Here is a 17,986-nt window from a genome sequence, read left to right on the forward strand (position 1 = left end):
TTTCGGCTTTGTCTCTCGATCCATCTATGTGTGCGTGTGTGTGTGTGTGTGTGTGTATCCGCACTAATTAAATTCATGCTGAAATTTTTCTAATTAAAAGTTTACTAATGAAATTTATGCAGCTGCTGTTGCCAATGCTGCTGTCTGCGTGGGTGTGTGTGTGTGTGTACCCTGTGTGTGTGTGTGTTTGGTTGAAAGCCCAAAAGTCGCGCTTTCAATTAAAAATCGCCATGAACGGTTCGGATTTTGTGGGGTTATGGGTTTGAGATAGGGGGGATTTTACACACGGACAGCTGGCCAGTTTGATGTGCCCGAATTAGATTTGTATTAAATTGCATTTTTGTGGTTATTATTTATTTCATTGCATTTCACTGCACTTTCACGTCTTGCGTCTGCCCGACTGCCTTTTTTTTTGTTTTGGTTTTATTTAATTTTGTATTTTTACGTATTTGCGTAAACAACTGCGGGGGCAAGTTAATGCAATCAAATGTGGCATAATTAAAAACTAATATCGAGTGGTGTTTGGATGGAGGGGGGAGTTGCAAATGCAGGGGCCGTGTTGCGGTTTGATTATCAACTACGTGTAAATAAATAAGCAGGCCTTGATTTAGTCGATTATATGGATATTTACACATTAGCCCAGGAGAACTCATTCAGCTTCCACATCTATATACAACAAGCCACTGAACAACGAGCATATATTTTCAAAAATGAATAATCCTTATTCTCCACCTTGTGTCGGTAAAAATCTACCCGGTTCGCCTCCGAAAAAGGCGACTTGTGTTGTAATCCCAACGGTAGTGGAAAATAAGAATTTGAAACGCAAAAGCGATTCTGATGTCGATGAATCAGATGGCGTTCCTCCAGTTAAGAAAGTTAAATTGGGATAGTTTAGAGAACACTGGCACGCGAATTCGTATATTCATGTGGGATCGGACATTTCTCTCTAAATTGGATTACCCGTGTGGAATTTCGATTAAATGCTTACTCGCCATGTACATGTAGTGCATCAAAGCATTGATTATGGTAAGTAATCATTAGTTGCAATTGATTAGCTAATTTAGCGAAATAGCTAATAATAATGGTTTTAAACTGTTTTTCCTTAAATTAGATGTGATGGCGCCTAAATTGGATTATTGGTACACTCAAATTATAAATTGGATTCCGTGCAGTGCTCCAAAACTTTTAAATTGAATTAAACTTTAAAATTTGTTAAGGGGAATTTAATGCTTTTAAAATATATTTATTTTCAACCGTCTGAATGCTTTTTTTACCTTTTCCCTCAGTTTCTCACGTATCTGGTTGGTTATATATATCGGTGGTGTTTTGTATTTCATATGTTTCCTTTACCTAAAGGGTATACCAAGAAAGGGTATACCCAAAACTGCCACAATTTTTAACGTTTGGAGTGTATGTATATCCTTAGTCCTTGTGCACTTGATACCAATTCTCAAGGATACATCTTGAAAACTAGTAGCGGAAGTATGGGGGTCCTAATTATATTTGGACTGTGCAACAGGACTCCTATTTTCTCCCAGTGTCTTGTACTAAACGGATGAATAGGCCGCTTAAACTTCCGAACTCCCAAGTGATTACCACTATTAAAGAAAAGTACGCTTTGTTACTCAATTGAGTGCTTGATATGGTCAGCTTGGACCGATCAGTTTGAACCAATTATTAAGGGCAGAGGTGTATGAGGTGTACGAGGTGTATGAAGTGTATGAGATGTATGAGGTGTATTAAGTGTATAAGGGGTATAAGTAGGTGGTAGCTGGCCATATCAACGCACTGGGGAATGTGTTTAATTGCAACAACAAGATATCGTGTGGAGTTAAACATCCTGGTCAATTCGGGAAAGAGGAGGGGGACGAGGTGGATCCGATATCCTCGGTCGAGGTCTCGCTTGATTCGAGTGGCTTTAAGGCCGACTCGTGCAACCGAAATCCATGGAGACTGCAAGTGCAAGCGCTTTGTGTAGAAAATAACTATACTATACTCGGAGAATTACTTACCGGGGGACGTACTTCTCCACGGGCGGCTGGGGTTTCAACATCGGCAGCTCCATGAAGAACAGGTGCGGGAAGCTGGTCCCGAACATGGCTCCGTCCAGCTTTGGACGGGATCGCGGCCGGAAGACGTCTCTACAGCTTGGGCAGTAGATCTTAACTGTGGAATGGCCCCACTTGTCGCTGAGGCCCACTGGCAGGGTTTTCTGGTCCTTACAGTAGAATCTCGGACAGGACCCGAAGTCCCCCCTCTCATACTTCAGGCGCATATCTTCCACGCCACGCTCCGACACAATGTACCTGGCGTGGATCATGCCGTACAGCTTCTCCTCGTAGCCGGAGACCCGGGCCACGGACCTGTCGAACAACGGTTCCAGGACCACGTCCAGCGTCTCCTTGAAGTACTCCAGCCCCGTCAGGTTGAACTTGTCCTTTATGAAGTCGATGGGCACGCGGCAGACGAACTCGTTGCCAATCATGCCAACGAACCAACCAATCCAGCTGGCATCTACTTTATGCTCGTTGCTCTGGCTACAAGATTTTACTGTGATTTGCTATCATTTCTATAAGAAAAACCAGGTTACTTACGGGCTCGACATGTTCACTCGTTAAAAATGTAATACAAAGTGCAGTGCGAAATGACAAGGCTATATTATGACAATGCCAAAATGACATCTATGTGTCAGAGTTTCGACAGGGTAGCAACCCTTAATCGCCCGGGAACTCGATACCTTTACAAAAACCTACAACTCGTCAAAGCGGCAAGTTCAGCTTTTATATTATTTTATTAATAGTATCCAAATCAAAATCTTACAAATTCAGGAATTTTTTAACACTTTAATTCATTAATAAACTTACCTTTCGCCATTGACTGGCGATGGTTTGAATTAAAATGAAAATCCTGGAAATTCAAACACGGAAGTGGGTTTTTGACCAGCGCGATGTGGCCTTCTTCAAGACACGAATATTAAGTGATTGCATGCACACAAATGTGAGGGCAACTCAATTACGGAAGCGTTTTGCGCCATGTGGCACCGCCAAGGATTTCATTTGGCTGGCAAGTCACGTGATGTGCAACAGCAGCAGCAGCAGTCGCTTGTAGGTTATGTTACGTTATGCCGCAGAGAGGATCTGGGGATCTGGTGATCGGGGTTGGGGGTCAGGGGTCAGGGTTCAGCGGTGTGGAGTCTAGGGTCTGGGGTCAAACGCTGACCCGACACAATGATAAACTGCGTGCCGCCATATGAGGCAGCTAGCCGCAGAACTTTTTGGCCAAGAGTTGCGAGTGTAGGAGACCGGCCTGCCGCTAATTTATGTCATCCTTCGTCCTTCCTCCTTCCCAGTCCTCCGAAGATGTATCCTGGCCGATGGCCAAAGGGAGGCCTTCTCCACGGCAGTGTTTAACATGCGCCGACTGCCGCCCTTCTAGTTACCATTTTTCTCCCTGCGCCTTCTATCCTTTTTCTTTTTTTGGTTGCGACATGGTCAACTGGCACATGGCATTCCCAATGGCACGCTCCAGGGGCATCAATATTCCCGACGCTGGACGCGCATGGCCACCTTCGGCGAGGAAAGACAGTCGCTGGGCCACCAAAGCTCCCAAGACGCACGGATGCACTGCGCGAGAAATTCGCATTTAAACGGTAAAGATCTAAAAATCTAATTAATTCATTAATTAACCAGCAAGATACAATATGGCACACATAGGGCAAAACAAGTAATAGTAAAAAGTTTTATATTTTGACCCATGTTTTTCCGGCAGTGTACCAATTTCGATACAATACTCGGTCAGAGACATTGAAGCCAAGGCTAAGAACACAGTCAAAATATTGACACGACTTGCTCTTGGCCAAGCTCTTTGTTGCGCTTTATTGACACTGCCCAAGGACGTGCAACGTATCCGTGTAATGCGCCCGGTGTCCTGCCCTCCGCATCCTGGCATCCAGCCTTCCACTCGCCACTTTGTGCCTTCTGTCTGCCAACTTGCTTTTAATCTCGTTTCCAAATTGCTCGATTTTAAAGACATTTGCCTCGCTTCGAATGGCTGGCATTTTGAAATTCGTTTACTTCAATAATGCCAAGTAATGGCTGAGATTTCGTTGCTCGATTTATATACATATATTTTCAACCGGCTGGATTCTTTTTTATTTTTTCCCTCGGTTTCTCACGTATCTGGTTGGTTTTTTTTTTTTAATATATATAGGTGGTATTTTGTATCTCATATGTTTCCTTTTGTGTATTCCTGTTTCGTTTTTATACCTGTTATTTAAAGGGTATACCAAGATTCGTTGAAAAGTTCAAAGCCACTCTAAGGCGTACAAAGCACCCAAAACTGCCACAATTTTTAAGTTTTATTATATATCAAAAATAACTTTCTTTTTCGTACTGCCACAGCTGAGTAACGGGTATCAGATAGTCGAGGAAATTGACTATACCGTTCTCTTTTTTAGTTTTCATTGTTGGCTTTTGTCTGTGCCTCTTTCGGGAAAAATGAGCGTGTTTGGCTTAGGCGATTTCCACGGCATCGAACTAAAGGAAGCGGTCTCACGTTTGCCGGTTGAAACTCGCAGATACAATCTGCACAATCATTTTGCATAATATATTTTTATAAGCTTGGATTTATAGGAAATAAGAAAATAAACTTTCACATTAATAAATATTTATATATTAAAATAAAAAATTATTTATATGATAAAATATAACAATTATATTACTTTATTAGTATTATCCAATGCAAAATGATATAAATTCTGGAATTTTTAAGATTAAATTCATTCATTATATGACCAGGATCAATAGCCGAGTCGATCTGGCCATGTTTGTCTTTCCGTATCAACGTCGAGATCTCAGGAACTAAAAAAGCTAGAAGGTTGAGATTATACAAATTCTATAGACGAAGACGCAGCGCAAGTTTTTTACCCATGTTGCCACGCCCACTCTAACTGCCGCGCCCACAGTTTTAAAAAATGGATTATATTGTTTTACATATTTATTGGTCGTGTAAATTTCTATCGATTTGCCAAAAAAAACAATATCTATCGATATCCCAGAAAAAATATGAAAAATGAAATTTGGCGTTTAAATTCCCAGGAGCTGAGTAACGGGTATCTTATAGTAGGGGAACTCGACTATAGCATTCTTTCTTCTTTTATTCTGTTAATATTATGCTTATTGAAAGGAATGTATTCTAATGATTTTGATTTCCGCTTTGCTGCCCCATTACTCGTGCCATGACTTTTACATGTTTTCTCACAATTGCCGAGTGTTCAACGTAAGTCCGTTGACTTGAGCTCATCCTGATTGCATGGCGTAAATAGTGCGCCAAGGAGCAAATGTCCTGGACATTCTTATTCTCTGTTACTTTTTTCCGTCGAGCTTAAGCCACGCACATCATAACGTAATCACTTTACGTTGCCGCGTAATGCGGACGGCAAACACCCATACATTCTTACGGCATTTCCATATGCAATTGGGCGCATTAATTCAATTGAGCCGATGACGATAAGGACGTGGATGCCAGGCTACTAACGTTAATGAACCGGGCGGGAAAGTTCCGGACAGGACAATGAGCGAATGGCATCAAATAAATAAGCATAATTAATGCAGTCCTTCGACAAGTTTTCCGTTGTCCTTGACTGTAGCTGATACCCATCTGTACATATATATTGGCCATCCTTTGCCTAATTTATCCTGATGGCGGACTTGATACGGACTTGCCTCTGCGACAGGAGACTTGGCTAAGTGGCACCCGATTCCCGGAGACTTTATAAATATGACTGTGCGTCATAAAAATGTATGAGGCGCAGTTGTCGAAGTGCATGAATTTTCTGCGGGCCTTGCTGTGTTTTTTTATGCACTGAGCAAAAAACTAACATATATAACATATATTAAGCTCATTATTTTAAAGATGGTTTTATTTATTTTAATTTCATTTTAAAGATAATTCTATTTAGCTATAATCTCGAAATAATCTTGAGGTCTTTGTAAATATTTTTAGAATTTATTATGCCAGCTAAAAAGACAGATAAAAGCTTAAACTTAGTACTTAGTAATTACGCCTAAAACATTTATTTAAAGCTGACTTTCCGCAGCTCTTTTCTCCATGTGTATGTGGCAAGGACAGTCATTATGCGTTGGTGTTGTGAACCAGCTGGGACAACACATAGTCCTCCGCTTGCCCCTCCACCTCCTTCGTCACCTACTTCATCTTCGTCTCTTTCCGACCATCTCCTCTTGTCTACATCTCTCATCCCCGATCCCCAATCCCCAGCCCTTATCCGTGGATTCCGGATTGGAATCGCCACGTGGCCACGTGTTTACATGCGTTCCGGCCATAAAGTAACGCCAACAAACGCACTTTACAGCCTCCAAAAAGTGCCGTCTGGAATATGGGAACATGGCTGGGACGACAACCCCCGATTGGCGAACTCCTGGCAAAAGGTGGCTCAAGCTAAATTTTTAATGAAACGTCGCATAGAAAACGAAAAAAAAGTTGAATTTATGACTACCACATGAATACACGGACCTGGGGTAGCTATGTATGTATAAACTCGTAGGTCCCAAAAGGTATACTAAATCAAATCATTTTTAAATTCTTAAACAAATTGCAATTTAAGTACTTGAGCTTATTATGACAAGCAGAATATCAGATTGATTTCAATAAAAATATCTATATCACAGACCATTATAGAGATTTAAGGAAATTGGTAGTTATTTAATAGTATATTAAATTCTACATTCTACATCACACTGTTTTTTCCTTGATAAATATATTAAAAGGTATCACTTAGTCGGTTCATTTGGCCCACTTGTCTTCTTCTGTGCCTTTGGCCGTGAAACCTTATTTTTTTTCTATTTTTCTAGACTAGGTGCCTTGGGTCACGACTGGTTTTTGATTAGCTGCGATTGGTCGCAGTTGTTGACGTCTGTTTGATGGCCAAGTAAAAAGTAAAGTGTAAAAAAAAAAATATATATTCCTTTCAGTTACCAGGTGAAGGGATTGTAACTCTTATAAAATAGGGAAATATTTGTTGCTATGAATTAGTTTTATAGTGTATTTAAATATTTCTTATTTAATGTCCTACCAATTCAATTTCAATTTCCGTTTAATGGCCAAGAACTCGAAAGTTTCTTAAGCACCGTAAACAATAAGCCAATGAATTATAATTAAGTGAAATTACGCACTGATATATGGGCTGCAGTGGGTAATTAACCCTAATTGGAAACGGAACTCAGACGTTGGCTTACTTTCCGTCACAATCAATTTAAATCGAGAGCTTTCAAGGTTGAGTCATATTTCGAAGGTTCGATAAGTGGAAAGTGGAAAGTCTTTACTCACTGCCGCTGGAAAATCGCAGCGTTGACAGGTCAGATCAGCGAAAATTAAGCCCTTCATAAGTAGGCACTTCCCAAATTGCCCGTTTAATTGTATTTTATGTGCATTTACATTTTTATTTCCTTTTTTTTTTTTAACAATGAGCAAGACAAACGGAGCTGCCTGATTAATGTTAATATATCGAAACTTCTTTCATTTGCAGTTCGTAAAACTTTTAATTGCTTTTAATCCATGCGCACTTATAAATGTCATGGTTGTCATAGTCTTTAAGTTCTTTCTGCATAAATGAATTCAAAAAAAATTTGTTTTACATTTTTACAAACAATTTTCAAACATTTTGCAAGCATTTTACGCCAACATTTAAGCAGCATCATGTAGAATATTACCAAAATCTCTATTATTCATAAATTAAATAGTACTTTAATTCTTACCTCAGAACTGAAAGCATAATAGGAGCATTAGGCTCCAGATTTGGTCTTACAATCGATGAGTGATTTGAATGGGCTCCAGATTGTTTAGCAGCCCTTAAAGTGGGTAAATCAGATTTTGTAATCCGACCATATAATTCACTTATCTGTCTCTTCCACAGCCTGACCACGCCCCCTATTTGGACCGCCGCCTCCAACGGAATGCTCCATTGTAGATTAAGGACTATCGCAAACAAGCGCACATATGTATATGTACGAGTATATAGGGATATTTACAGATATACGAGTGTTTCGGCAATCCCCCAAACGATTCAATAATAAATGCCTTTTGCATTGTTTTCCCAAATGTGCCGCAAATTGCGAACATTTTATGCACTTCGAGCTACTCATTAATACGCCGGCACACAATTCGCATGGATTTACATATGTATGTATGGGTTTGTTTGGTATAGCTTGCGTTTTCCACATATTGCCAGCTTGATTGAATTTGACAGTAAAATATTTTATCCTAAATCATTTGCCCATTTCCTACACTGCTGTTCTTTGGGGCTTGCGTTTTGAGTGCCTGGCAAATCAATGGGAAATTTGCTTAGCCAATTTGTTAAATGCGTCAACACGCACACACACACAAACAGGAAACAACACCCAAATATATGTACATATGTATGTATATTTGTATCTTTGAATATCAGTATGTCTGCATACACAGGCGAGTTGGCGTATCGGTCAAAAGACCAAAAAGTGGACAGACAGTACGTCCTGTGTGATGTCCTGGTGTCCCGATGTCCTGGCTGTTAAGTGCAGCACGCAAATAAATCATAAAATATTTAGCCGAAAATTGCATACAACATTCTGAAGAGTGTGGTATGCAACGGCGCCAAAACATTCAATGCCACTGGCAATCGGCCAAAAAATCTACACCCACTACCGATCTATCTCGAAGCAATTAAGTGCAACTTCGTCTTGATGCCATAAAACGTGGCAAGGATACAACTTACACGAAATCGGTAGCCGCATCTTTGTGGCAAAATGCAAAATTATCAAGGCGCTTGTCGGAAAAATATATCAAAATATGTTGACAAACGGTCGGTAAGAAAAATAGACACAAGCACGTAAAGAAAATATAGGATGTATATTAAATATTAAAATATAATATATATATACATTTAAGAGTAATTTTGTTTTAAATTTAAATTACTTACTCAATTGTTGTCTAAAAGGTATTACAAACGTATCTGTTCAGAAGCGAAACTGATGGTTATTGAGTTAAGTATATGAGCTATTTTAGCTACCGATTTCGCTCAGTGTATGCGAGTATGCTGCACCTGGCGAAGGCTGCCGTTTGTGCTTATCAGCGACATTCCAGTGGAAATCTGCTGTGAAGAGGATTCAAACAGTGTCGCCATCGCAACAGGCAACCGTTCCACATTCCGTCCATCCTTTTGGCCATAAACAGACGGGTCGTGGGAAAAACGCTGGCAGGAGGAGCATAGAACCGCAAGTGGTGCACCTCAATAATGCAGCAACTCAATCAAAAGGGCAGCTGGCAAAGGAAATTAAAAGGTAAAAAACACTGCAGGCACAGAAGGAACGCATTCTTTTAATCGATGCCAGTGCTTAGTTTTTATCCGATTTAGTTGAGCTAGTTGTTAGTTGTTAGCCATGGCAAAAAGGAAATATATTAAATTGTAGCAGTTTCCATCAATGCTGTTAAACAAAAACGCAAAGTCAAATATTGTGAGAGCAAAGAGCATTTTGTTTTTGCTGCCTAATTCTTCGCACACTTTCGTTAAAAACTGTGCGGATTTTAATAAACAAAGTGTATGTGCTGGCAGCAACAACAAGCTCGTCCATGTTGTTGTTTTAATTTGTTGATTGAAAACAGTGGGTGGTGAGGGGAGCGGCGTCCAGAGGTGGGGCAAAAAAAAAAAATTGCAAAGTGGCAAAAATGAAACATCTAGAATATCAGGGCAGCCCACCATCAATGCCACATCAATGATGCACCCACAAACTCCATTTACAATGAGGCGCAGAAATGTGGCAGAGCCTTTTTTTTAATTAAATAAATATAAAAATAATATATTCAAAACTAAGCTTTTATAAAATATAATAAAGCTATGTTACTCAGAAACAAAGGCTTGGTTAAGAAGATTTCACAATTCAATTGGAAAACCTTTATAAATACTCATATTTAAATAGCTTCAATAGCCTGTCCTTAAAATTTATTATTATCAATACATCTTAATTTATTATTTAATTGAGAATATTTTATTTAAGTAGTAATTATTTATCGATTTGAAGCCCAAGTTAAATGCCAAGTCTTTTGTTTAGACAACAACGCGAAATATTTCAGTGTATCAGGTACATTGAAAATCCACTTTAAGCTTATATATAAATAAATATATTTTTAGATGTTACTATTTCCCTGACCGCAACTGTGAGTGTGTGTGTATGTGTGTGTGTGCGAGTTCGTGCGAGTGTTTGTGAGGGAATGGTCAATACCGACTAATTGCGCTTAACAAGCCAAAAAAGAAGGAGCTCTCGAGCGAAGAACGTAGTGTAAAATGCAGCTGGGGTTGAAAAAAAGAATCCAAAGGCAGACGAAGAAATGGGAAGAATCGTAGCTCCTGCGGTGCCTGCAAAAGGGATGGCGCTGCTAGGATTGCTGGGGGTGTTGGGATGGATGATAACATGCTCCTAATGGACTTGACATGCAAATTGTCGTCATCAAGAGTGACCCAAACGAGCGGCGACATCACCCCACCTCCCTGGCCCACACAACCCCCAGCCCTCCTTCCGAAAGGGGGCGCGGTCGGCCACGCCCACACGGCCAACGGCTTTGGATTTTGATTGTTGATTACCTTGGCTCAAACAGTAGCAGCAGTGTAGCATCTCCATCTCCATCGCCATTGCCATCTCCTTCCACATCCGCATCTCTATTCGCATTGCCATCCGCATTCGCATCCGCATCCGCATCCGCATCTGCATCTGGTGCAGAGTAAATTGCATTAGGCAAACAATTGATTCGGGTCCCGTTGGGAAAATCGGTCGGTTAACAAATTTTTAATGCATACATTTAGGGGCAGGCGATGGAGTCGAGTCGGCCACATTGGATTCATTGGCCTAACGAAGTTACCTCCATTTCCAACCAGTCGTCGTCCATCAGGAGCAGCATAATCCAACGATTGGAACGAAATTTAATTATAATTGCCATGGAGGAAGATGCAAAAGTGAGTACAAGTTTCATTTATTCACTCCTGCAAAGAGCATTACAATTGCAGGCAGACAAAGTCGAAGTCGAACATATTGGCAAATGCAGTCGAACTTTGCAAAATGGGATTTTTATTTGAGCTTGCTACTCTCAAGCAAAAAAAATTCTAGGCAAAATGTGAATGTGGAAAACCTTACCCTTTGTTTTCAGGAAAATTTCGCACACTTCAATGGTGGGCTATTAAATATGTTTCCATTCTAAACGCATTATAACAAGATTTTAAATATATTAAAAGCCAGATTGTAAGTACATAAAATGTATTTATACGTATATATTACTTGTTGGTATCATCGATTTGGATTCATTAAATGTTAGTTACCGGAACACTTTGTTGATATTCCAGATATCCGAATAAAAGTGCCCCAAAGTTGGACTGATGGGCGTTGACCCCAGTGCGTGTCGTGGAAAAGCCCAAACTTTCCACCCACTGAAAATGGGCCCATCCTCTCGTGAAACGCTACTCACTTCGCTTTGTTCTAATTGAAAACGAAAATGTAATTAGTTCGCCTACAAGCGACAATGTCGGAGGTGGCGCTTCAAACGAAAAACGCACGCAAATGTCGCAGAGTTTGTTTAAAAATTACCAAGGCAGTTTAAAAAGCGAGTCGACAAACTGGGGTATGCCACCAGAAACCCACACCCCAAGTCTGTGGCAACAATTAGCGGCAAACAGGCTAAGGGAATTGGCACGGCGGCTTATTAGAAAGAGGAGTCCTTGTCCCATCTCCGGATCCCTTAGATTCCGGCAAGTATACTTTATGCATACGGTGGCAAACATTTGAACGGCTGAGCCGCGAAGCCAACATAACCAACTGGCAAAGGAAAAGGCTGTGTGAGCAGTGCTGAGAATCCACTGGGCCAATATATGCTAGCCATTTACATTCAGCTGACTACACAGAAAACAAGTTAGATGAAAACCATGGCTAATAACTAGAAATTGCAGAAGATGCCCAATTAAATGGCTAATCAAGTCGTTCGATGGCTTTAAAGTTAATACAACAAGAAAGTTTTTTACTCGATTTGTATACATTTATTTTATTTATCATGTATATATATTTTCTAAGATAAAATGAAAACCCAGCTTAATAGTTTAGTAGTTGAATCCTTGATGTTTTTGGCAGTGCTTGCATTTTTTTGTTTTTTTTTGGCATGTGGCTGGGATCTGGGCGGATTTGGGTGACCTGGAAGCCGGAGAACTGGGTAGTCAGGCGGCTTAGGTCTTCATGGAAGCCGAGGACACAAAAGTGGGATCATGTTTAAAGAAGCTTCCGACGCGATACCGAAAAACAATTGCAAAGTGGTAAGTAGCAACTCTGAATGTCGCGCTTTGACACGGGAGAAGTTTTTCGCCAGCTCGTTTGCCGCCCCCACGAAATTGTGAATTGAAATATAGCTGCTGGTTTTAATCACAATTAAATGGCAGGCGGGGTAATGAATGAATGGAATGGAATGAAAATGCTCTCAACATTTGCCCCGCTGCCTCACGCTCATTAAAAGCAAAATAGGAACTGACTAAATTGACACAGGACTTTATTTCACAAACAGCAATTGTATGACAATGTGTATTTTGATTAAGTAATTACAAATTAGTCATCAACTAAAGCAGGCTGCACTCAAGTAAACGAATTCGATAACTATTACCAACTTCCAACTTCTTGAATCACATTCATAGCGACATACGTGGCGTATACGTAATGTTGACAACAAGCTGAAAATTTAAAATGTTGAAAGTAATTAATATCTAAATAAAAACGAATTGTAAGTGTGGAAAGAAATGAATAAAGTAAGTGTATTCATGATATAATAAAAATGCTCAGCATCTTTACTTTTTCAATTCGTTCTGCTTTAATACGTCCAAAAATTGAAGATCTTGCGTCCGAAAACTGCAACTTTCAAAATCGAAACCGGCTGTTGCATAATGTGTTCGCCAACTAGAGCGTTTTCGGGATTTGGCCCTGAACTGAACTGAACCGAGCTAAAATGAACTGTGAACTGTGGCAAAGTCGCACTCGAGCGGAGAGGTCAGAGTTCAGCCTGTGCGCTTAGGCATTGGAACGCGGATGGCGAAAATGGCAGGATAGAGGTGGTCGGAGGAGGATGGAGGTGGATGGAGGTGGACGGAGGTGGACGGAGGTGGTCATGTGGCGCGGCCAAGTGACCATAATTGGTCAGCAGGCGGCAGAATCGCATCGCACATGGACTTAGCTGCTTTTGCGGGACCCAGTTGCAAATGGCTGAATGGCTGAATGCATATTGCACATTGCATGTTGCACATTGCTCGTTGCACGTTGCATGTTGCATCCAGCAGATGATGATTCACATTGAACCAACGCAATGGCAATTAGCAGAAATATCAATTGGCGGACCCATTATGCTAGCAACGGCTCTTGAACAAGAAACCAAAACGAGAGTATCATCCTTGGTGACGGCGAACCAACTATTTTTGGAAAACTGAAAAAGTGCGTGCAGCATCTTAATTATTACATACACCAAGGTAAATGTACAAAATTAAATCAATATTTATGTTAAAGCTAATAAAAGGTATTAAATTAAGATAGTTTTTTCCTGCTACTGATGAATATATAAAAAATAAATAGTAAGCTTTTTGGCATTCCTTTGCGTTATTACTAATCAAAAATATTAAGTAAATATAATATATTATTTAATCATAAAATCGTATGTAAAACTTTTTAATCTTACAGTAGTTACTTTCCGATAAACAGCTCAAAATCCATCCCAATTCCATCTCTCTGAGTTCCCAGGACTCCTGTGTCCTTTGTGAATTCAACAACGCAGTGCAGCCATAATTATGACACTCTAAGAACTTAAACTTCGACTTGGCTCCAACGGATCCAATTCAATCCAATCCAATTCAATTCAATCCTATCCGATTCAACTGCCACTTGACTGTACGCCCACTTATCAACGTCGAATAAGGGCGTGGCATGTCCTGGTCAACGCCGCTGACCGCAGAACGCGCCGCTGCGTAAATGTTACAGCAATGAGCGGTTTTACAGTTGAGTGAATTAATCTGCGCTCACACGCCCCGCAACCGTTCACAATCCCATAAACATATGCATGTGCGGCATGCAAGCATACAAGCCCGTTTTACACTGCTCAAAACGGGCAAGAACTTATCGTATATCAAAGTAATATAATTAATTATGTACATTAATTCAATTTCCGCAACAAGATTACATCCTATTGTTAGAACGAGATTTTAAGGAGATTGTAATAAAAAATAAATCAATGCAAAAGTTTCTAGTGACGACTTAAAAAATAAAATATTTGTTATAAACATTTTACGTAATGCAAGTAAAGAACTTGAATTTGAGCGAACATTGTTTTTTCAACTTTTCAACTATTTTGATCTGAAAATAAATAAACTCTCCATTGCTTTATTTTATAGCTTATTTTTGCAGTGCATAAAATGTGCAATTAATTATTGTTTACTTTAATGCTTAGAAGATTTTAATTCAAAGGAATCCGTTTACGTCCATCCGAATTTGTAAACACCATTTTCTGGCGTCCTTTTTTTTTGTTAGTCAGCCGAGTGGCGAAATGGTTGCAATAATTAATCGCTAAAAAATAATTAAAATAATGCACGAGCATGGCTAAATTTCAGCTGGGCAGTGTACTGAACTCGAAGGATTTGCAAATAAAAGTGTTTAATTTTTTTTGTCTTGCTTTTATTGTTGACATTATAAGAACACAGGACAGTTTTGTGCCTGCGCCTTTTTTCCGGTTTTATTTGCAGTGCAGAGATTTTTCGCACACACTCACACGGCAACACCCACACACGCACACACAGGTGAGACCAATTATCATGTTTCAATTTGCATTTGTAAGCACTGCAGTTGAGTTCAGGTTTCGCATGGAGCCGTTGAGCCGATTGCCGCTGATGACGTTCCCTGCTCTCTCGCCTGCTTTTCGGGCATTTGGCATTTATTGCAAATGGCCGACACCGTTTGCGCTACCCTCGAACCCCTCGAATCCCTCCGCACTTCCGCTTTTACCGCCCACCTGCCACTCCCCCACGGACATATACACCGAAAATGGCGTCATTTCCGCACCTGACGCGTTTTACAAATCAACGCAAATTTCTCAAAAGCGTTTCAACACACCAAAAAAAAAAGTAAACACAAAAAATAGATTTAGAGAGCTTTCTTCGCAGAACTTCGACAGTTTGCTACCCTGTAAAGTATAAAGTTATAATGTTACTAACAACGGTTTGTGGCTATCATAGATTTTTAATTACAGTTCTGACCATCTATAAAGTTAATTAAAGTTAACTTTAACTAAAACTGCTTGTAGTTAATTTATTTTATTATGTATTTCAGAATTATTTGTTATGTTATCAATAAAATAAATGATATGACTTTGAAGATATGTAGTTTTTTATTGAAACCGCTTTACTTTTTACCTGCGCAGCTGCAACAGCTCCTAAAGTAAGTAAGTATCTGCGCTTTTGTATCGAATATCGTGTACCCAAGGAACCTGCGATTAACGTTAGCAAAAATAAGAAGAGCTGCGTGTATATCCTGTGATTTGGTGTTGTTGTGCGGGTATTATTGTTGCTACGTTCTCTGTTCGTTTAGCATTTTGGCCGTGCTGTTTTGTTTGCCATTGTCGGCCGTTGTTGCCGTTTAGTTGCTGTTGTTGGCCAGCGGTGCTGGCTGTGCCATTGTGGTTTGTTATTGGCCGTTGATAAAATCATCAATAAATTAAAAATGAAACTAGGCGCTGTCCCCGCCCAGCTCGGCCCGGTCCGGCCCGGCCCGGCCACGCCCCCTGTCACTCACTCGACCATAACATCCGTTGGCAGTTAAATGGCAGGACGTTGGCGGCGTCTGTGGCCGGCGCCTGTGTGTATGCAATGGTATTTTTTATTCCTATTTGCACCATACTCTCTACTCGCAAAGCGGGTAACTAACTCGCGGGCCATGTCGAATGAATAGCTGCAGGAATTTCCGAGATTTCTGTGACCAATGCAATTGGTAGGCCGAGGGCATTGCCACTCGACCAATATTGCTTGTTTGGCCATCAGAAAAATGGGAAACTATCGACAGAACTACCGCCAAGTCAGCATGCGAAATTTTTATATATATATTATACAATATAATATTTTCAGATTTATTAACCCGATCCACTGGATGTTCTTTACTTTTAAAACTTTCTCGCGATTAATTTTCCGCAGCTCTGCATTTTCATATATTTTAGCTTTCTCAAAATTGAAAACTGCTCGGCTTAAATGGTGACCAAAAACCTGATTAAATTCACTTCGATTTTTGAAGTAGCACAGCTCAAAGAGTCTATGCTCACACCTCCGAGAATCTGCTTAAACAATATCCTTTTTTGGGAACCCAAAAACTGGAACTGCGAGTGTAGCTTACCTTTGTTCCTACCGCCGTTTGGCTCACTGAACGACCATATTTCTTTGTTTGCTCACATATTCCCGTGTGCTCATACACTCACACACTCAGGTGATGATGTCCCCCTGTTTTGTCTGTTTTGTGTGTTCTGTCTGTTGCAACCAAGCAACCCAGCAACCCAGCAGCCCAGCGACGCCAGCAACAATAACAATGGGCCAGGGTGAACCACAATGGACAGTTTTGCATAACGCATTAGAGATGCATTCAAATAGGCAGGCAACATCGCGTATACGCCGCGTGGTCGTCGACACCCGTTCAATGGATTTTCGCCCATACTTTTTGGGTTTGGTTGAGGTTGAGGTGGCGGCTGCTGCTGCTGCTGCTGCTGCTTTTGGCACGTAATAATAATAGAGGCAACAAACAATGCAAAATTTGTCGAATTTTGATTATTTTATAATAAGTAGTGGATGGGATAAATATTGCATTGATGATGAAGACGATTCTGACTATGATAGATGGATGGATGGATGGGCAGATGTGTGGATGGATTGTTTCTGCGGTCATTGTTTTAGCCCTTTTGTGGCTTAAACCGACTGAATGGACTCGGGTGCTAAAACTATATATATATTTACATACATATATATAGATATATATATGTTTTCCCCCATGTTATTGCCACGCACGAGTGATGGATATTAATTGTAATGGCCTTTGCTGCAACTACTGCTGTTTAACAATTGTGCACTTCATTCTCATTTGTCTTCTGCTTAATTAACTTGCTGCCGAGGTCCTTTTGTTGGTTTTGTTAGCTTTGAAATTGCATTGTTCCACACACCATAAACCGAGAATTTCGGTGTGGTATCTGATGTTCAATGCATTATCGGAAATTTATTGATCAAGGTAATAGTCGAGTCGAATTGATTTTTAAATACTGGTGAAACGCTATTTGCTCTTGACTGCATAAAACACTTTAATTTCAGTCGAATCTTGCCATTTTCCATACCGTTTGCAATGATTGATTAGCCTAGTGGCTGTCGAAAAATCACAGCACTTAATAATAATAATATTTAATATTCTCCAAAAACTTAGTTAAATTGTTATTTAATGCTTATGTTTAGTTTGCAAAATAATTCTTTCCCTTTTCGTGTTAGCAATGAAATTGTACACTCACATAAATTGAAACAGGTTCATTGTCGACGCAATTGTAATTACCATAAAAGCAGTGTAATTTACCTTGTGATTTTCTGCTAACTATTTTAATGAGTGTTCGTTAAACAATGATTATTTAAGCAATTTAGCACCAAGCTTGTTAATAAATATGTTAGCGAATGATCAGCAGATTAAAATAAAGCCCTTCAATTAGTAAAATCAATTAGTTGAGCATAAGCCGATTTGGTTCCTTTCTTAGGATAATATTGTAAGAGCTTCGCATACGCCCCATTGTTTCGTATTTGTTTTGAAAATCATCAACTATTTGGAGCATGGCCAGTTTTTATACCCGTTACTCGTAGAAATGGTAGAAAGGGTAGACTATAATCGTTGAAAAGCATGTAACGGGCAGAAGGAAGCGTTTC

The 17,986-nt window shown here is 40.0% G+C and overlaps 1 protein-coding gene across 1 annotated transcript; it reads right to left on the reverse strand.

The window, feature by feature from the left end:
* Positions 1-1,630: 1,630 nt before the first annotated feature.
* On the reverse strand, positions 1,631-2,697 carry LOC6740128 (suppressor-of-stellate-like protein). Its single transcript, XM_016180813.3, has 3 exons — positions 2,595-2,697; positions 2,013-2,537; positions 1,631-1,953 (listed from the first exon to the last, which is right to left on the reverse strand). The coding sequence occupies exons 1-3, from the start codon at positions 2,603-2,605 to the stop codon at positions 1,845-1,847; spliced, it is 645 nt and encodes a 214-aa protein (XP_016039293.1). The 5' UTR covers positions 2,606-2,697; the 3' UTR covers positions 1,631-1,844.
* Positions 2,698-17,986: the final 15,289 nt, after the last annotated feature.

Source organism: Drosophila simulans, chromosome X (genome assembly GCF_016746395.2).
Source record: "Drosophila simulans strain w501 chromosome X, Prin_Dsim_3.1, whole genome shotgun sequence".
In the NCBI taxonomy this organism is placed as follows: Eukaryota; Metazoa; Arthropoda; class Insecta; order Diptera; family Drosophilidae; genus Drosophila; species Drosophila simulans.